The sequence below is a fragment of the Xiphophorus couchianus genome, chromosome 8 (genome assembly GCF_001444195.1).
Source record: "Xiphophorus couchianus chromosome 8, X_couchianus-1.0, whole genome shotgun sequence".
NCBI lineage: Eukaryota > Metazoa > Chordata > Actinopteri > Cyprinodontiformes > Poeciliidae > Xiphophorus > Xiphophorus couchianus.
In genome coordinates, this window is record NC_040235.1 from 16,772,082 (window position 1) to 16,794,472 (window position 22,391).

General features: G+C 38.7%; 1 protein-coding gene across 1 annotated transcript in view; it reads left to right on the top strand.

Annotated features, from left to right (window-relative positions):
• Positions 1-4,350: 4,350 nt before the first annotated feature.
• Positions 4,351-22,391, top strand: part of pappaa (pregnancy-associated plasma protein A, pappalysin 1a) — a 97,540-nt gene continuing 79,499 nt past the window's right edge. The window contains exons 1-2 of the mRNA XM_028025768.1: positions 4,351-4,782; positions 13,823-14,927. Coding sequence (XP_027881569.1) covers positions 4,392-4,782; positions 13,823-14,927 — 1,496 coding nt within the window. The 5' untranslated portion in view covers positions 4,351-4,391. The remainder of the gene's footprint in view (positions 4,783-13,822; positions 14,928-22,391) is intronic.

Here is a 22,391-nt window from a genome sequence, read left to right on the forward strand (position 1 = left end):
TGAAGGTGTTCTTGTAGAAACTTTCAATCACTTTTTAAACTAACAAACTTCCTCTCTATATCTCTACCTCCCCACCGCCACTCCACCCACCAATACCTGGGACACAAAAAGAAATATGTGGCTCAAAAGTCACAAGACCATATGAGGAAGGAAGTAAATATTTAATGTTTGTTCCTTCTTCTCGTTATGGCTGGTGGCAGCTTTTAGCTGTCCAAACACACATTTGCTATAAACAACAGGAGGAGAACAGACAAGAAACAGGAAGATTTCAGCTGTCTGAATGTTTCTGAATGCAAAAAGTTTTTTTTCTGTATGTGAGAGTAACTTGCAGTTTAACAGAAACATTGTATAGGAAAAAAAGTTTTGCTTCAGTTAGCTGCTTGGGCCTTTAAAAGGTTTTACACCAAGCTCAAAGGCTTAAAAGTGTTGTGTGAGTGTTTGATTTTGAAATTCACATCTGTCAAAAGTGACAGTTAGTAAACATCAGCATGCTCGAGTGAGTCAACCTGAAACTTACACATCCGCGACATTTTGTCAACATTTGGCAGACCTAGACGTGAGAAAAGAATGAAACAGTTAATGTACATTGTAAAATCTATCAAGTTTGCAAGTTAGCAAGTTTCAAATGAAAAACTGGAAGGCTCAATAAATTTGAAATAATTTATAAAAGAAGTTGTTGAACCATTACTTGGTTGTCTTCAAAAAATTTGAACTGTGTGTGTGTTTTATTGATAGGATTTAATAATGAAACAAACTCCCTTGTGTTGTTGCCAAACAACAAAAATTATTTGCAAGCTTTTTGAGTTAGTTACTTTAAGTTGGAGTAGTAATTTTCTTTAGTCTGCTAATTGTTTTCTTCCTTAAAAATCTGGTGAACTTAGTAAAATGTATTGGTTGCTTGAAAATGGTGTTCTGTAATAGATTGTGGGTTTTTGGGCCAATTAGGACCATTTGTTACCTCTATAAACAGGCGAGAGCTTGATTTGTTTTACTAGTAATGAGTTAGACTTTTTCCCATTTGCTGTTGGACTCCATCAGGCTCACCAATTCTGTTTATAGCTTTAATAGACATAAATCACTTGTCCAGTTGATCAAGTTTTGGTCAGATGAGAGCTTTCATGAACGGACCCAACATTGCAGAACAAGAATGCATTTGAATGGAACTCAGTTGGAGTGAAACAGAGCGGCACGCAAAAAAACATACATTGCCTTAGTTTTGTGTAAATGTGTCAACAGCAATGGCTTTATTATTGTCAATTATGATAGTTGATAACGCAGAACTTTTCTCAATTTTCTTATTTTCAAGCATCACTGCTGCTGAAGAAACTACCTACAGCTGAAGTTCAAATATTTTTTCTGTCTCTGCAGCCATCAAAACAATAATGTGTGTTAATGGCAAAACATGCCGTCTGTGTTTTTGTCATAAATCCTTAGTCATCACTCCATCACAACCTAGAGCTGAAGAGTCAACTCTAGGTTGGGACATCTCCCTAAATCAAACTTTAGGGAGTAGACCCTGGATTATATCTAATGGATGGTTTGAGAAAACTTGATTTGCATATTAAACCGGGGACATATCTAAAAGTTTCAAGAAACTGGCCATTGAAGATTGGAGTTGCAAACTCCTACATATTGACTCCTACATATCACAACTCACTTGACTACATCACTTGGTCAAGTGAGTTTTTGAAAAGATATCCAGAAACCATCTCTGTTTAGGGGAACTGCAATTAGCTCAAGAAAAGATCACAAGTAGTAAACGTTTGTTCATTTGTTATGCTTACAATGGCCTTTTAGGACTTTATTTCATGTCTCTTTGGTTTCTCAATACTAGTATAATGTTGAAAGCTCACATGTGATGATATCACCCACTTGATTCATGATTTGTGAAAGACCAATGTAGCTCAGCCATGGCCTTGTCTTTGTGGGTTCATGATGGAACCGTTTTGTTGAACATGTCTACTGTCTACCGGAAAGGAAATTGATCAAATTATTCCAATAAACAATGTATGTGAACAGAAATGCTTTGAGGAGGCATTTGTCAGATTTAATGAGTCGACTGGCCCAAACACGCATATTCAGGCTGTCTTCAGAAAACAGCATAGTTTCAATTGTATATGAGATTCCAGCAATGTTATGAATATCTATCTCCATACTTTATCAAAAATACTTTACAACATTAAAAATAAAGAAAAATTCACTGGGTTAAGAGCATGGAAAATGTTTGATTACAGTTGTGAAACAGGAGACTTGAAGGACTAAAATGACAATGTGTGGGTACAAAATTATGGGGTGGTTTTAGTGCCATAATTATGATTATTGTGCAATTTATGGTACTAAAACCATGCCATATGTTCTGGTTCCATATTATAACACAATTTTAGTGCTATAATTAAAATTATTGTGCACCCAGCAAAGGCTAATTACTTGTCCCGGAATACTACATCCATTCCAAAGCCAGCTACTGATCTGATTAATGATTGGTCGACACTTGTGAGTGAGTAGCTAATGCTATCTGTGCTATAGGCAGCAGAGGAAGGAGCCAATCCGGTTGGTGACCAGCCTAGGCATGCTAGTCATTAAAGCAACAGACTCCTTCTTATTTGCCAGCACCAACCAGTCGGTTACCAGTGCCGACATATCATTAAGCAGATCAGTAGCTGGCTTTGGAATGGATATAGCCTCCTATCTCAAGGAAGTAGCCACAGCTGGGAGCGCAGTAGTCTTAATTATGGCACTAAAACCATGTCATACAATATAGAGGTATGAATTATGTGCAGGGACTGGAACTTTCCATCTTTATTACTGAACTTTTGTTTCTCGGTTGTCTTGATTTGTTTGATTATTAAAAGGCAAAGATGACTTTAGAAGTTGAGTTTTAGGGGCACTTTTTTTTGCCAACTTAAACCAATTAACATAGCGAAATAACATTAGCTAATCAATTAACCCATAAGTCAAAATTTAACCAAAACAAGCTATTCAGTTTTTAAAGAGAAACATTACTAAAAATATCTTTTCTTCTTTTAGATCATGATTTTGTCTTTTTTTGTTGTTAAAATCCTAAGCATAGCATTTGCCTTAACCTCTCTCAATTTTAAATTCAACAATTTTAATAAGTGTGGAGTTTGAGTGACAAATAAACCTATATGCAATGTAAGTTGTGACTAATGACACTCCACAAAACTTTTTTACAAACATAATCGGGCTTAGATGGGACTTTATGCCCCTTATACTGCCTGGTAATGATCTCCTGTTGTGCGACGTGTGCAAGTGTAGGATTGTTTAAACTGTAGCCGCTAGAGGGATACATATACGCTTCACAAACTCTAAACATCATCGTATCACTGTGTACCGCGAAGGGAACTGCCGTCAGTGAGAGTTGGCTACCTGTGTGACTTCCCACTATGAAACACGCGCACTCTCTCTCTCTCTCACACACACGCAAAACGTGTATGCACAGCACACACACACACACATACGCATGCACACAGAAAGCCCCGGAACGTTTGAAACATGACTTGTTCTTTAACTGAGTTTTGAGAGTAGCTGGATGCGGACGTCGGGCTCCGACTCCTCCAAGTGTAGGCTATCTGCTTCAGGCAATCAGTGAGGACCGCGATGGTTAGTGTTGCAGCTCTCTGTCCCTCTGCCTCTCCTGCGCCTTAACTGATATAGTGAATTTCAACTTTTGCACTGCCACACAGACTAAAAGGGAAGTTCTGTTTTTTTTAATTATTATAATTATTATTATTATTATTTGATTTTTGATCTCAATTTAGCTCCCTTTTCTCTGTAATAAATATGAGAGGTCGGGTGGCTGTCACTTGGAATTTAATAGGCTGTGTGCCATTTCTTATGCTGTTTTACGAGTAGGATAAGGAAACAACAAAAAGGTGTGACAAGAGGTTGGCGGACAACTGTGGATTTCTACGAGTTACTCCTACCTTCCAAAGGGATTGAGGGGGGCATCGGCCAGACCCCCCTCTTGATTGATTAGTTATTAGTCATCCCCTTGGCTAAATGGGACCCACTGAAAAGAACCCGTGGAACACATACATGAATGAAATATTCCTGTGTCCCCTGAATGTCTCCAGAGTAGTTTTGCTTAAGAGAGGGGGTCGTGGCTTAGCAATATAAAGAGGGAAAAACAGCATAGCTTTATGGGTTTATTTAGACAGTTTATACGGTTTGACATTCTGCCGCTGTAAAAAGAGAGAAAGGAAAAACTCGGGAGGATCCTAAACAGAAGAACATTTTGGACATTTATATTTTTTCAGTTTTTTTTTATTACTTGTTTATTTTATTTTTCTTTTACCTCTTATTTTGATTTTTCTTCTTATTTCTTTTTTTTTTTTTTTTTTTTTTTTTTTTTTTTAGCTTTTGTCCGAAAAATGAAACTTTGGACATCACCCTGGGTGTCTTGCCTGGTGATTCTCATCCTGTGTTTTGGATCAGAGTGCGGGACAGTCCGGAGAAAAGGGAGATCCAAGAGGGAGCTGGTGCGCATTAGGGAGGCGAGAGCCACCATCCCAGGGGCTTGTGCCACACGTCTGCCCCGGGGCAAGCGGTCTTTACCCGGGCTGGAGCGGCGGGTGCTCCGCCAGCGCCGGCGCTCCTCTCACGCGGAGGAAGACTCTCCAGAATGGGGGAAGGCTGTTTATTTTACCGGTCGGGGAGATCAACTGCGTCTGAAGCCCGGCGTGGAGATACCAAGAGGGAACTTTACTCTGGAGATGTGGATCAAGCCGGAGGGAGGTCAGCGATCGCCCACAGTGATAGCAGGTAGAATTTCTATCTTTTTATTATTATTCTCAATTGTGAGAGTTGGAAGTGGATTAATGTATCATGGTTTTGTGCTGTTTTCCAAAAGAAGCAACGCGCAGAGTTTAAAATGAGTTAATTTATCAGACTAGACAATGATGTAATGCTCTGAAAAGTGCAGCGGATATTTTAGGCAACGCACCGGAGACTTTTTTTTTATTATTGCATTAAAGTTTGCCACCTTATAGGGAGAACATTAGTTTGACAAGATTTTCGTTTAAGCACAAATTTATTTCGGTCTATTATTAATCTGTATATTGATGATTTATCCTGTAAAAAATCTTAAAGCCTATAAAGAAAATATGGACATCAGTTATAGGCTACTGCATCTTTGACCGGCAGCTGATGTCACTGTGCGTAAAATGTATTTTCTCTGAGCCGGCTTGGCTATTTTAAAGCTATGATGTAATGGTCAAAACTTTGTGCGCGAGCACGTCACGTTCGGCACAAAACGGGAGAGATCCGTCGGAGGGATATGTGGAGGCGCTCAAAGCTCGCACCTCACGCCGCAAGCCCGAGTGTCCCCCCTCTCCGCACTCCACCTTCCACCCCCATCACCAAATCGACACCTCTGGATTGGCTACCGGAGTTACGAGATGGGAGACTGCAAGACGTAGGGTTTCCCCTCATGTGCAGACGTCTAGGTGCGCTTTTATTCCGGAGGCTTTACAAGCACTCATTGTAACGCCGACAAATGTGCGAAACAGTCGGTTCTAATTTAAGACTCAGTCAGACGGAGGTGAGGCATTAATATTCAGCGATAAAAGCAGATGTAGGTGCACTGTCACTTCAGCAGACGGATCCCTGCCGCCAGGAGAAAAGCTTCGCTGTCTACGCATGGCTGCAGTCAGCAGTGTGCGCAAAGGAGCCCCACAAAAGCATTAATACTACATCATTTGCTTTTGACCAATAGCGCGATTTGTGCATTACCGTATCTTTTTTCACTGACATAAAAGTATATATATATTTTTTACCATTCCTTACCGATAGGGAGCGTTGCAAACACAAGTCATTGCGTGCTGTACAGCTGTCTGCCGGTGAACTGAGGTGAACTGAATTGAACTCAGTCCTCCTTGCCCTCCTGTAAGCCAGTCTGCATTGACACGTTCTAAACAATAAAAGAACATTTACATGCCTCTCTGTCTCCCCTTTCCCCGTCCCAGTCTGTCAGACCCCTAGACCTCAAAACATCCCTCTTCTGTGATCACATATATACTCAGTGGTGTATTACAGAACACTTTTACGTAATGTTAGCCAGTTCTGCAAAGTCTGGAATGACAAAAGCCACCTCTTGTGAGTCTCAAACGAAGCTGAGGGAATTGAGGGAAGGTCTACTGAGACCCAAGTGACACTTTGATTTTCCTCAGTATGATATCAGGAACATATGTTGAGTTTATAGAATCTGATGCAAGAGAAACACAAGCTCCAACTTCTAACCGGTTGTCCCAAAACATCCCTGACACAATTCTCAGCTCAAATTGAGCATCTTTGCAAATGAGGTATGAAATCACTTTATTTTCTGCAGGTGTTGTTGTTGTTGTTGTGCCCAGCCCCCTCGTCTTGTTCTGGCTCCTCCTGACTAGAGATTAGTATTTATGCATAATCTTTTGTGTGCATTTTTAAGACTTAGGTCCATCAGTGCACCAGAAAGACGACTCAAAAGGCAACAAATACAGTGATCAAACAAATTCAGTAGAGCCTAATCTTTTAAATCTAATTCAGCCCACAAAAATCCGACTGCCTCTAAAAATACTCTAACTCCTTGTTTTGATCCCAGCACGGTGTTGTTTGTGGCTGCTGCTTTTTTTTCTTTAACTGTTATTGACCACTGCAATATCTGTTTACTCATTTTTTTCCCTTCTCCAGAATGCATTTTGTTACATCAGTGCTTATGGTGATGTTTTCGCTGACCTTTGGAAAGCTTGTTTTCAACTTACGGATGCATGCTGACTTAACTGGTTTCTCAAATGCTCAACAACCCTCATCAGTAATTTTTCCAGTTGTTTTTAAGTTACATTTACGTAGCTAGTTTAGTAATCTGATAGGACATAGGTGACAGTAATGTTTACCAGCTTTACATGCAGTATTTGCTGTTACTGTTAAAAGTGAGCTCGTTCTTAATTTTTAATAATCATAATAAAATAAAATACATTTAAAGCTAGCACAGTGCTTTTCAAAAATACTCATGCCTCTTGAAACTTTCCGCCACAAGCGTCAATGTATTTTTTTGTATGTAAACAAACAACATGAATTAGTGGATAAAAGGTCAAGTGGAAAGAACAGGATGCATGGCTTTCAATATTTTTATTCAAAGATAGATCAATGTGAAAACTATGGCATACATTTGTACTCAGCCCTTTGGGCAATACTTTATAGAATGGCTGTAACCAGCTGAAAGTTTTTAAGGGTATGTCTCATCAACTTTGCATAAAGTTGACCCAGTTTTAAGTTTTGTACGGCCTCTATCAGAACTTCTTCATCCACCCGTCTTGTGATCTACTCTAACCTGCTTCCCTGGCCTTCCCACAACATGATGCTGCCGTAATCATGGCAGTAGAAGTAGGAGTTTTAGGGCGATTCACAGTGTTAGTTATCCACCACAAGCAGTGTTTTGCATGTAACACAAAAAGTTTAAGTTTTGTCTTATCTGACCGCCTTAATCCACACCTTTGCTATGTCTCTTACATGGCCTACGGAAAACTGCAAACAGTATTCCTGATGGCTTTTTTCATTAAAGGCTATCTTATTGCTTCTGTTCTTCTTGCTGCCAAACTTGTGGAGTGCACCATTTATAACTTACTCTAAACAGATTCTGCCTTGCTAGTTGTGGATCTCTGCAGCTCCTCCAGAGTTACCACGATTCTCTTGTTTGTGTCTCTAATTAATGCTCTTCATCCTCTGGCAGATGGTCATGCCTAGGTATCTATTGTGCCATATTGATTCCGTTTTTGCACAGTAGATTGAATAGTGCTCCATGATATATTCAAACCCTGTTACATTGCTATAAAACCTTTCTTGAAGTTTCTCCACCACTTCATCTTTCACTGGTGCGTTTGTTGGTTTCCAAACGTTGCTTAAGACCTCTTAACCGTTATGAGGACACCAGTGTCTTCATGGATCCATTGACTAACATGTAAGCATTTTGAGGGTGACAGGATGCCACTTTAAGGCAACACAACATTGTAAGTCATTTGATGACTTGTTAATCAAATTATGTTAGTTAAAGGAGTGTTTGTGAATAAAAAGTTTGAATGCCCAGACCTGATATGTGTCTATCTCCTTAAGGAGTATGGTTTAATATTACATTATCTGATGATTATGTAGAGTGACAGGGGTTTTCTAAGGTGCTCCCAGCCCAGTAGGATTATATTGATTATGGTGATGATTTCCCATGCAGTACTGCCTGAGGGCTTGAAAGTCACATGCATCCAGTGTGGCCTGGTACACAAAGTACTTGAAACTTTTATTTCTGTTGACTTTGATGACTATGGATTTGAGCAAATGAAAAATTCACAGAACATTACATTTGAATATTACATGGAACCAATACCTTTTTTGTAAACAGAAATGCTACACGAATGTATGTTCTTTTATGGTATAGTGTGTGCTTATTTTTGACTCTTTCTGCATGAATTACTGCATCAATGTGGCACAGCAAGGAGGTGAACAGCCTGTGGCCGTGCTGAGGTGTTAAAGAAGCCCAGACTGCTTCAATGATGGCCCCCAGGTTGTCATCAATACTGAATGTGGAAACTTCACACTAGACTTTAAGCAATTTGGATCACAGTGGTCTTCTATTTTCCTCCAGACTCTGGCACCTTTATTTCCAAATGAAATGTAACATTTACTTCAATCTGAAAAGAGGACTTTGGACAATTGGCCAACAGTCCAGATGTTTTTTCTTAGCCCAGGTGAGACACCTCTGGCACTGACTGTAATTAAGCAGTCTCCTTACACAGGGAATGCTACACTTGTAGCCCTTGTCCTGAATATGCCAGTACGTGATTGGTAGCTTCTGTTGAAGTACTATCTACAGCGGTGATCCACTCTATGTAAATCTACCCCAAATGCTGGGATGAACTTTTCTTGCCATAAATTTAAAGCTGCAGTTATTCTTGTTCCTTGTGCACCTTCTTCTGTTATGCCTTTTCCTTCCACTTAATTTTCCATTAATATGCTTGGATGGAACACAATGTTAACAGCCAACTTTGTTAGCAATGCCCTTTATGGCTTGCTCTCAACTTGGAAGGTTTCAGTGAGTGTTAATTTGTACATTTTGTAATTTCCCATGTATTAGCATAAGGAACAAAAGTCACCTCAAGGAGACTATACACACACAAATTCACACAACACACAGAATGACCCACCATTGGGACATCAAGTTCTGTATCCAAGTGTTATGCAAACTCTGTTGTTCTCTATTAGCCTTTGCATCCGGGTCATGCTGGGCTATCCAGCATCAAAGAAGAGGAAAAAAAAAGAATCACAAAAGAAATGGTGGCAAATCTTCCATGACCTGTTGGAAGCAATTATATGCAGACGTTAGCAGATAATTGCTGCGATAAGAGATATATCTTGGTGCTTTCACCAGTGTGAAGGTATAAACAAAAACATTGAAATGTTACCCTAGCTTGTTTTTGTGCCCTCCTCTGTTCTCAGAAAATGTCAAGGTGATCTTATGTGAATTCAATTGTGATACTAAGAGGGAGATAAATAAACTTGAGATTATGATTAATAATCTGTTCTAGACTTGTCAAAACATTTGTGGACATAGTTTTGCCTCAGCTAGAACTTTTAACTTTGTTGGAGTATTGCATCCATACAGGGTTGTGCTAGGTGCTGACAGTAGGAATTTCAGTGTGCATGTTATTTTATTTAAGAGTTTTAGTCACTTTTCTTTAGACACAATTGAAATAAGTTAAGCAAATGACATTTTTCTAATTCTTACTTTTGACTTTGTTTTTGACCAATATTTTGCACTATTTTCTCCTCAAATTGCTCTGATCACTTTAGTATAAAGCTGAAAATGACTCTTGCTGACCTCTCAGAGCCAGAACATTTGAAAAGTAAACAAGTCTTAATTATTCCCTTCCTCTCTGCTTTTTATCAAGTCCATGTGACATTTTTCATTGTGAGTGCATGTGTGCTTTTTGACTCTGTCATCTTCACGTAGTGTGTTGGTATGGGAAGAAAAAATAAAACAAAGGAAGGGAAATGACTGCCTGGGTGCATGCCTCCATATGTGTGTCAATTGGGGGACACAAATATGCTTTAACTTATCTACTCATATACATATTTGTCAGTTGTTGATTATTTATATATATATATGTGTGTGTGTGTGTGGGGGGGGGGGGTGATTGTGCGAGTCCTGGTGCCCACAGTGTTAGGTCTGGAGAAGTGCAGTGCACTGGATTAATTGGGCATGGCAGAATTATGACAGCTGTTTACACAAGAAACCCTATGAGGACTTTAGCACACCTTTTAGCTCTGAGTACACAATGTGACAGATGGAAGGTTTTTCCTTCCAGCATTTTGGAAGCCTGAACACATCCATCTGAGGATTGACCTTGATGTTGAACTCATCAATGTTTTGAGGATTTGTGTACTAAATTCCAAGTTAATGAATGTATACCATTGTGTGTTTAATTTAATTAGAAACAGGTCAAAGTAGCTAGATATCTCTGCACCATTAGCCAGTCTGTTAATACCATTAGTCTCAAACTATGGTACAAGTACCACTGGTGGTACTTGGAATGGGTTTAGTGACATTCCAGAGAAATGTTGGTATTATGTATCTGCACAGCAAATTCCCAGGATTCCCAGTTATTACTGTGGTCTGTTTTGGGGAGCATTTTAGTTTCTCATTCAGATACATTAATGATGGATTAATGTGGACCCAATCAAAACCTTTATATCAGTGTTTCTTTAACAGCAATAAGCTACACAGTTACATTAAATTAACTTCTCCCCTGAAATGATGACAAATACCATAAGAATCTTGTAGCTCCAGATATTAACCATTCAACTACATGATATCAAGGGGAACCAGATGCTCTTAATTGTGTTTCCCAGTACAACTTGTATACTGTATTTAAAAACTATATCCATAGATAAATTAAAACATATTTAACAAATATATTGACTGCTTTCAGTTATTTTTACACTATGGTTTTATTCATTGACAAAATAAGCCTAAATCTTTAGTTTAGTTTAAAAATGTGTTTGGTTTAAAATCCAGTATATATTGATAAAATCAACTTTCTGCCAGAAAATTGACTTTTTTATAACTTGTTTCTCAGAAAGATTTTTGAAAAATGTAGCAAACTATGATTTTTGTGCACCTTTACATTCCCACTGCTACATTCCTAGTTCTATTGGATTTTGGAAACAGGGATTGTGAGAAACCACTAACATTTAGAGTGCAGATTTTGACTTCTTGGACCACTCATTTCTATTGCATAACATAACATTTTTGTGATATAACATAGCAGGTGCTGAGATGATGCTTACTTAATGAAGCTTAACTACCACTAACTTAAAAATATAATTTTAATAAATAAGAAATTAAGTCATCCAGGTGGCATGTGCTCAAGCAAAGATGTAAACATTGTTGTGATCATCAACTTTAAGATAAGATAAGATAAGATAAGATTTATTGTCATTGTCATCAACAGATTACAACGAGATTGAGATTTGCTCGACTCGAGTTAAGATGCAGGTTATGTGTATATACATAATATACAGAAATAAGTAGTACAAAATGAGAAATAAATTTTAACAAAGTGGTGTCAAGAGCAGAAGTTCTTATGCCTTTGAATTTAGTGCCATGATTGCCATCGGGTAAAAACTGTTTTTTAGGCGATTTGTCCTGGTTTTTATTGCTCTGTATCTCTTGCCTGATGGCAGCAGCTGGAAGAGACCATGGCCAGGGTGTGAAGAGTCATTTAAAATGTCCAAAACTTTCTTGTGGAGCCTGGAAGTGTAAATCTGTTCCATAGTGGGGAGGGGGCAGCCTATGGCTCTCTCTGCTGCCCTAACAACCCTCTGGAGCGCCTTCTTGTCCGCAGATGTGCTACTGCCGTACCAGACACACAGACTGTACGTGAGCACACTCTCTATGGAGCAGTGATAGAAGGCCTGCAGCAGGTCTGAGGGGAGACGGTTCTTCTTGAGTATTCTCAGACAGTACAGTCTCTGTTGTGCCTTCTTCAACAGCTCCTTGGTGTTGGTGCTCCAGGTTAGCTTGTCCTCCAACTCCATGCCCAGAAACCTGAACACTGGGACCCTCTCCACACAGGTCCCACTGATGGTGAGAGGCTGGATGTCGGTTTTGTTCTTCCTGAAGTCGATCACCAGCTCCTTTGTTTTGGAGGTGTTGAGGAGCAGGTTATTGACTTTGCACCACTCTGACAGCCGCTTCACCTCATCCCTGTACTCCAGCTCCCCCTTCCCGCCTGAGATGAGACCAACAACAGTCATGTCATCTGCAAATTTTATGATCTTGTTGCTGAGGTGGTTGGAGACACAGTCATGAAGGTAGAGGGTGTAGAGAAGTGGGCTGAGCACGCAACCCTGTGGCGATCCGGTGTTCAGACTCAGAGCAGTGGAGGTGTGGGGGCCCAGTCTGACCCTCTGGGAGCGATCTGTTAGGAAGTCCAGGATCCAACTGCAGGTGGCTGATGGGAGCCCAAGGTTTGCTAGCTTGGACACCAGACGTTGGGGAAGTATAGTATTAAATGCTGAGCTGAAGTCCACAAAGAGCATTCTGACGTAGCTCCCCTGCTTCTCTAAGTGGGTCAGGGCAGCATGAAGTGCTGTGGATACAGCGTCCTCTGTGGACCTCTTTGCTTTGTAGGCGAATTGAAGAGGGTCCAGCTCAGCAGGCAGGCCAGCGAGGATGTGACTCCGCACCAGTCTCTCGAAGCACTTCATGATGATTGGTGTGAGTGCCACTGGACGGTAGTCGTTCAGGGTGTTGATGTTGGTTCTTTTCGACAGGGGGACAATGGTAGAGGACTTTAGGCAGGGAGGGACAGTGGCTTGAGACAGGGACTGGTTAAAAATCTTTGTGAAGATTCCAGCCAGTTGGTCTGCACAGTCTTTAAGCACCAGTCCCGACACACTGTCAGGTCCCGCAGCCTTCCTTGGGTTCACCTTCCTCATCACCTGCCTCACCTCACACTCCTCTACTGTGAGAGCAGAGCTGCAGGCAGCTGTGACTTTTATACTCTATATAAAAGTATGATAGGCAATTATGAAAGGTATTTGCAGTAGTCTCAAGTGCTGATCTCAATGTTAACTGTTAACAACACTTCATAGCTCTTGGGACTGGGTGTGTGGGTCAAAGATTGAGTGTCTCTTTGTGGGTAGGAATAATTACTTGAAAGCCCATGAAGTGCCTCAAGAGCAGAGTCCAGCTCTATCACCTGTGAACACACCATTTCCACTCTCTGAAAAGAACCTTTTTAAGGCATTGCAGCAGGCCCTAAGCTAACAAACAAACAGTAAGCATTCAGAGATCCCCTAAGAAGTAAAAACACATTACCATCCTGAAGCTGACAGGCAGGGTCCAAGTGAAACAGGAAAAAAGTGTTTCGGTGCCTTTGCAAAAACAAGGCCTTAGCAGAAAACTAGCTGTTTCTGGCAACCCCCACTGGCAAGAGATGTTGCATGTACAACTTTCAATGTACTCAATGTTAACATAAACATAAATATATACAGGGGACATTTCCATGGGGTCTCCCTTAGTTAAACATACACTTCCACCTAATTTCCAGGATAGCATAGTTTTAGATATCAAAAGGACCAATCATGGCAAAATCCTTCTTTTGAATGTTACCAAAATGTTTTGGTTTTTCTTCTCTAGAAAAATACTTTGAAATCAATTGAACAATTATTTATGTTTTACAGAAAAATCAATCACCTCTACTTTAGATTTACACATAAGCCCAGAAATAAGACAAACATATTTTAATTTACCTTTGTTTCCTTCTCTTTCCAGGCCTGTACGACAAATGTTTCTACGCCTCCAGTGACAGAGGTTGGCTGCTTGGGATCCAGGCTGTTAGTGAACATGGAAACCGCGATCCTCGGTTCTTCTTTTCACTCAAAACTGACCGTGCTCACAAAGTGACCTCCATCCACGCTAATGTTCGTTATGTACCTAAACAATGGGCATATGTGGCGATCACATATGATGGTGTGTACATGAGGCTGTTCGTCAATGGGGCCCAAGTTGGTGTTAGTCGAGAGCAGTCAGGTGATGTCTTCAGTCATATGACCAAAAAGTGCAAAGTGCTAATGATTGGGGGGAATGCACTGAATCACAATTACAGAGGGGCAGTTGAAAAGGTGGGTTTGTGGAGGCAGGCCCGTGAACAGAGGGATATTATCAGGGATATGCAGGGTCATGAACACCCCAGAGATCTACCTCACTTAGTCATACGCGAAAACTTTGAACACCCAGGCCGCAAGTGGTTGACAGTGAAAGACGGCAGTTTTCCTCAGCCAGAGAAGCGAGGCCCTGGACACAAAGAATATCTAGGTACCGATGGCGTGGGAAATACTGAGGGATTATTGGACACAACTCTAGAACCTCCAGCTTGTGGCCAAACTGTGTGTGACAATGTTGACGTCATTAGAAACTACAACCAGCTTTGGACTTTCCGTCAGCGAAAGATAGTCCAGTATCGCGTTGTAAATATTTGGGATGACGAAATGAAGAGACCAACTGTATCAGACAACCAAATTATCTTGCAACACCAGAAGTTGAATGATGCCTTCAATCCCTACAATATATCCTGGAATCTCAGCATTCATAATGTGACTAGCTCCTCCCTTCGTGACCGCTTGATTCTTGCCAACTGTGATATTGGCAAAATTGGCAATGATGAATGTGACCCTGAATGTAACCATCCACTGACAGGGTTTGATGCAGGTGACTGTCTGTTTGGGCATCCAAGCAACTGTCCTAATCACAAACTGGGAAATGGAGTATGTGACACTGAATGTAACTGCGACACTTACTTTTATGATAACGGCGATTGTTGCAATCCCAATGTGACGGATGTGACCAAGACCTGCATCGACAGCTCCTCTCCACACAAGTAAGGTCCTTGTTTTTAATGTTTTTATACTGTTACCATATTTGTCCTTTTTTATCGGTTGTTTCATAAACACATGATTTTAATCCACTGAAAAGTTTCAACTAATCACAACATTGTGCTTCATTTGATGAATATTTTTACTGACATTACACAAAGTACACACTAAGGCCTCTAATGGCTTTCCTAAATCAAACAGCAATTCTTTTCATACATGAATCCCTTAAGAAAGGCTTTTTTTGGTCTGGCCTCACTGTTTCCTTACTATTTGGGCTGATGCTTAGAGTAACCCAACTCCCAGCCTGTGTGGCCAGGAAAATCCTCTGGGGTAGCCAGTTTAATCTAGCCTTGGCCTTGTTCAATCAGTGTTCCACACTCAAACAGGACAAAACAAATGCAAGATGATGACTTTACTGGTAGCAAATGTGGAGGCCAGACTGTTCATTTCTCTGTCTAATTTTCAACACTTCCCTTCTTTTTTTTCTCCTTCTGTTTTTTATACCCAGTGGTCTTAATTAAGCTGGCTTAGTTGGAGATTGGAGCTGACTTGGAGGAAGTGATAACCTAAACAGAGAGTAGGTCCATTAGAGGTCAAAAGTAAAGGCTAGCATGCCTGTTTCTTGTAACAAATAAGATGATTTCTTAGACACATTCCCACACGTCAAGGAAGGGGAGCTATAGTTCCCTGAATCCTGGTAACAATACATTTTCAGCGGAAAACACAGATGCCAGTATTTCTTGTGTGTGATTGAACAAATATTGCATTTTTTCCAGGTTATTAGGGTTGCATCCACATAGAGAAAAATATTGTTTTTTACACAACATCAAGGCAATTTCTTGTTTTTGTGGTAAATTTATTGTGGTTACTAGATGATGAGTAAATCCTTAGAGGGAATTGTCTTTGGAATTTGCTGCAATCATTTTTAGCCAGACCTCCAATAGCATGATTGTTTGATTTTGGTACACTGAAAGTCAACACACCAAAGTAAGACATTTTTGTGGACAGCATAGCAGACTGTCAGGGGTATTTCAGAAAAAAAAAAAAGTTACCAATATTTTAGCCTGTCATCGGAGGACATGTGAAAGACAAAACAAAGTATCTAGTGTGTTGTGTTTTTTCCTCTATTTTTGCTACGTGATAATAAGAATCATTAAGATAAGTCTATGTTATCTACAGTTGAGATAGAAATGCATTCTGTTTTACAACTTACCATTTAAGTTAAAATGACTACAAGTAACCTAAAAATTATCTGATCACAAAAAAATCTCTTCACCAACTTTGTCATCAGCAGAAACTAATTAAGTAAACGTTAACTATTTAGTTAAGATGAACATGCTTGCATTTTTTATATTTAATTCCCCCTTTAGGAATTAAACTTATTGCTTTGTAAAAAGACAGATGCAGGCAAGAAAGAAACAGAGAAAAATGTCACAAGATTCTTCATCTCAAGAAATAGATATAATCTTCCCAAGTGGTTGCTTATTTTGCTTTGATTATGGAATGTCTGGAGAGAGCTGCACTACAAACAGTTTGACATTCCTCTTTAATTATGGAATTCTTGTTGAACAATGTACTGCACATGCAGGAGAACAATGGCTGAGAGGTCTAACTTTTGTTTTTTTTTTTACTATTTTCATGTGATACTCCTCATGTGTAATCTGTGTTTGACAAAACACCAAATTGTGGACACATTCCATAAACAGGAACAAAGATTTTTCTAGGTCTTAAATAGGGTTATTGAGGTTTGAATTATATTAATGTGAGATTTAAGTTGAAGCTAGACAGTCAGTTGTGATCATCAAGACCCAACCTTTGATCATCATAAACGATCATCTAGCAAGGGGGAACAGAATGCATTCTGTCGATAGAGTGTTCCTATGAGATAAACACCACACACACTTTCCATTATCCACATCTGGTGAATGAAAATATTTTACATTGTTTTTACAAATGTTGACGTCCCATGCCATGTGTTTTCTCTGTTCTTTGGTGTTAAAAGCAATCCAAACAGTTTTAGCATCTACTTAAATGCGAGATCAATTCAATATTATTGTTTTTTTCAACTTTACCAGGATCTAGACTACAACAAATCAGGTCATTACTGCAATTCATCAAAATGGAATTTGAAACTTCAGTATAACACTGGGGTGAAGATTAATGTGGTCATATGAATCAGTATTAATATGACCACATATCCATATGTGGTCATATGAATTACAGATAAATTTATCTTTGATATAGATAAAGTACAAATATCTGTAATTTGCTCATTATTTGACCAGAGAAACCAAAAACACATACACCTTTCTTTGACCTTTGTGCAACTTAAAATGAAAATACTTTTAAACAATTCACAAATGACAGCAAGACAAATTGATCAAGAAAAATATTGGATCTGTTAGAGGCTTATTAGGTTTTGAGTAAGAGAAAGTCTGGCTAGGAACTGTGTTTTTCCATCTGACTCTATTACTCTATGCACTTCATTGGTCGATACCTTTCACTGTGACAGATTAACTTTTGGGCCATCCTTTCACCTTTCTTTCAATTCTTCTCTCTACTGCATTCTGGTGAAAAGATCATCTCTAGGGCTCATGGTTTGTTTTCTTTTTTTTTTTTTTTTTTTTTTCCTTTTTTGTTGTTTTTTTCTTCTTTTTACTGTTGGTCAGCTAAACCTTAACCCTGTTTCCCATAAAACATAATGAAGTACTTTGCATTAAACAGCAGGACTTGACTCTTCTCTGTTAAAATAGTAAAAGCACCTGTAGTAAAAGTCTGTGGTCTCATGTGGGTTGATCTAAGTCTGAATTAGCATTTGTACATAATTAAGGGACTTAGGAGAATGTTGGAATGCAAAGGAGGTACAACAGGCCATGTCAGGACAATATGTTGCCAAATACGTTTGGTGGTCCCTAAAAAATATGACAAATTAGGGAATTTAGCTAAAAATGCAGTGGTAAAGCCATCGTGGTTCATGGTGAAAAGGTTCTCACGTTTCTATCTAATTGTGAGCGTTCACCAGGGTAATCTGTTAATTTTCACTCTGAGAATTAGAAAATATGAAAATTTTCAATCGTTACTTGCGTGTTTCTCTAAATTGGGCTTTTGAAGAATCCAACAACAGCGGACATGTTGTCCTTGCAAAGCAAAGAGTTCCCAGAGGACCGTGCTGGAAGGTTAAATAGGAAAGTGCAAGCATAGTAATAAAGCCAGAGATGAATGATGGGTTTAAGGGCTGTGTTGTTGACCAATGTGATGACAGGGGAGCCAAGGGCCCCTCCAATTTCAGAAGTGTTCTTGGCTGTTACACTGTCATTGCAATGCCAGCTCACCTCAGCTTCCATGCTGCCCTAAACATATGTATGCAAGGCAAATTTATAGGCTCATTTGAATTTTATGTAGAGTCAAATGAAGGAAGTTATAGCCCTACATTTAATATGTTTTAGGTATAAAAGCTTTAAGACGATAATACGGTCTACTCTATGTATGCCTATCTTGAATTACCCTGAAGTCAAGCCTTTTTTGTAAAGGCTTGATTTTCTTCACATGTTATCTTTTATCCAATGACAGAAGATAACTATCTTCCCTTTCCATTTAGAATTTAGTACGTTTGTATCCAGTTTAAAAGTGTTCTCCAAGAAAATTACTTACGGTTGTTTAAAGGGGCTTCAGTAAGAAAGTGAAGCAGATAAGGGATTGTTGGTCTGGATAAGAAGGTTGATGCAAAGACTGGATTTTCAAAATATCTGTACTGTTGTGATTGTGCGAAGATTAATAATGACATTTTTATTTGCTTAAGTAGCGGTGTAAGGTAAATTCCCCAAATACACTATTCAAAAACGTGGAACAGATGTCCAAAAGGAATTTGTATTCCTTTTTTCCTCTCTACCACCCCAAAGGCTTAACCTTAGGACTGTGTTTCCTTGAATAGCTTCTTGCATGTAGCAGGCACCTGGGTGCTAATGAAACAGAAAATATTAGATCCATGTTGACCTCAAAGTAGAAATGCTCCTTTCATTCATTGCTGCCTCAATCATCTCAGCATCAAACCTTCTGACCCCATTCCCCTGACATGCATGTCCAAAAACTCTGGACAAATATTTTTTGAGGAAATAACGAAATTCCTCAAATTATTGGGAATAGAGACCTCATATTATCTGCTTTCTCCCCCGTCTCTCCCACCCTCTCCTCTTAGACCACACCCCATTGAGGCTACTGTTGCTTTTGCACAGATCTATGACCATGTACTATATATTGTACCTTCCATCCAAACTTTATGTAATGGGGCATGCTCACCTTTCACGAGGCATGTCATTTTAACATTATTCTTTTATGAGGCACAATCAAACTTTTTTAACCCCATTTTTTCTGGAAAAAAAAAAAATCTTTACAATGCTGTTATGACTCACAACTTAATATGCTAGCTTACCATAAGAATACAAATTACCTGGCTAACTTTTAAAGAAAATGTACACACGTAAGCTTTGTTCTGAAATGATAACTATTTTTTGTACTAAACAAAATAATGACTGAAGAAGTCACAAACATTTACAATAAAATCTCTTTTTTCTGTCCAATTAACCCTAGAACTAAATCCCAAAGTTTATTTGCTAGCTTAAAAGATGAGGATCTTTATGACTTTGGCATTAGGTCTAGTTAGACATTTAGTATTTTAACCCTAGTTTCCACCATTAAATTAGCATCCTAACACATTATTCAAAGTGCTTGTAACCAGTAAAGCAAGTTTTTACAGTCTAACACCCCAAACTGATTCAAGATGTCATTGGAATAGGATTAGAGGCTGGTCTGGTTAAATCTAACAGTACAGCGTAGCCTTTTTGAAAAGATTTGGTGCAAGCAGTTAAATGTATGCGAAAGGTCAAATCTTAGGTGTTTGTGTTCACATACAAAGCAAACTTGCACTGTGTTGGGCCATAGCGTCAGATAGTCTCAATGTTCTAACGGAATGAAAATGGTAATTGTTTTTACTGCAATGAGGAAATCATCAAACACAGTGGGACAGATTGAATACCAGATGGAATTAATTCATCTCATCTCCGTTTTTCCTCCTAGTTCTTGCTGTTTTAAAAACCACCATGTGAGATTTTACGATTGGTAAATGTGTTTACTGAAAAAAAAAAAAAAGTGAGCAGTCCCAAATGCAACATTGTCATTAAAATTAAATTGTCCTCCCAGGTCTTGTGTTCCCATCAATGAAGTAAATTATTACCAGTGATTACTGTATAGTCATTTATTGAAGGACTTATTATCGAAATAAACACTTCACTCAAAGGCCAGATTGCAATGAGAAATAATGCGTATTTATCCAAATAAGTCACAGATCCTAAGTTTTAATGTCTATATTATCCAGATAATTTGTTTGGATGTATGTGTCTTCAACTTCATTGATCTTTATCTTAGTACAAATTAAAATGTTTATGAAAAGTCTGAAAATATATTAGTGCCTTTTTTGCAGGGGTTTCTATCACAGTCATAAATAGGTTACAATTAATGTCATACAAACAGTGGAAAAGAAAAATTATCCTACTTTTGAAGTGCTCAGCCAGTTAGCGTTCCAATTACAAGATGTCAAATCTGTTCCTCTGGCCTTTATGCATCACAGAGTCATTATTCATAAGTCAAAATCAGACTTGAATTTTGTGAAAATCTACAACTCGCAACCTTGTAGCAGTTCATAACTCATACACATATCTTATTTCAGCCGCTGAGAGTAGAGGTAAATATAAAGAGTACATTCCTGGATCAGCTGACTCACACAAAAGTATAAATCTTTGAAAACAAATCCTTTTATTCTGTATTTACTTGAGCCCACTTAAGAAGGAGTGATATGGAGTTAAACAAAATCAACACTCACTATAACAAATTTATGTTGAGCAACACTAAACATGTTACAATACAAAGTCAAATCTGTCTGTAATTTGTATCATTTGTATCAAAGTACAAATTGAGCTCACGATAAAAACAAAGCAAGAATGGAATAAAACATGTTTTCAATCAATGTTAAACTGTGATAAATTCTATTGTCTGCAGACTTTGTTTTTCTTGTTATTACTACTATATTCCCTTTCTTAAGGATTTGTTGATTGTTAATTAACATATAAATTTGTTTCAGTGTAGAATGCAGTATGTTTCAGTGCCAGACTGTTTCATCAGACAGAGCAGGTATAACTACAGAATCAGCGTTGATGAATCACCTCTTCTGCTTTTTTATTTGAAGAAACTGGAGTTTCTCTTCAATGCACACAATCTTATGAGGTCAGGCAAAATATGAGCACAAAATGAAAAGGCAGGCAAGTGGGCCAAATAAACTAGGTCAAAACATTAGAAGAAGATCTATTTTGTGAGGATGAGGCCAATTTATGGTGTTTTGTTTTTGGTCATCTATCTTTAGCTACAGAATGTATGTCTCCAAAGCTTTCACAAAACCAGATAAAAAGAATAAACAACCAGTTGCACTCCAGCATGTGCAACCGATTTCCAAGCTATTCCAAGAAGACTGATCTTGTTGACTCTGTTTGCCAGGACCACCAGCCAGACTCAGAGAAAATGTGTCAATGAATGACAGTTTTACTACTGTGAAGATCTCCTTTTGTTGAGTGATTGCAATCATTACTGTTGCCCTTTCTATTCTCAGGGCTTCATACAAAGCATTAAGTCATGAACTGGAAAACATCAGACTACCTGAACAACAATTGAAGTCTCAGGGTGAATTGTATGAGTCAGGCTGATCTGGGGTGCTTTCAGAATACAAATGTCAAGACTATGTTGAGATGCAATGTTGAGATAGATGTAAAGAGGGAAATTAAAGATTTACTGCAGAGAAATAAAATATGTTACAATGTCACAAGGGACCATACTTTTTTTTGTTGGAAAGCATTGTGATTTGTAGTAAAAATGTCATACCCTCTCTGTTGATGCCAAACAGATCATTATGCTATTTACTCTTCTTTATTTTTTTTGGAATTCTGTATTGTAGATTACAATTGAACTTTGAAGAAGCAAGAAGAATGGCAATTCAGTAATTTATTCATTCAAAAACAGGAGCCTGAGTAGTACATGGGAGAGGCATACACAGTCATAACAAACTGGCACTTTCTCTTAATGTTGGTCAACAGGTTGGTCACACACTGCTGTAGAATGGCTCACCATTCTTCAAACAGCATTTGTTATAAGTCAGTTTGCTGCAAGTGTAAAATGGGGTTAAGGTCTGGACAGTTCGCAAATCCTTCCATCCAGTTTACTCGGAAATTCTGGAATTAATTGTTATTAAACCCTCAGCGACATTTTGGAAGATAGAGCCTGTAGGAGTGCAGATATTTGTCTCACCAATTGGTACAAAATCTTTAAAATCTTTGATAAACTATACCATAAACAACAGAGAACTAAAAACCTTTAACAAAAGTTTGTAAAAATATCCAAATCTGAACAGATACTTACTTTTATGTCAC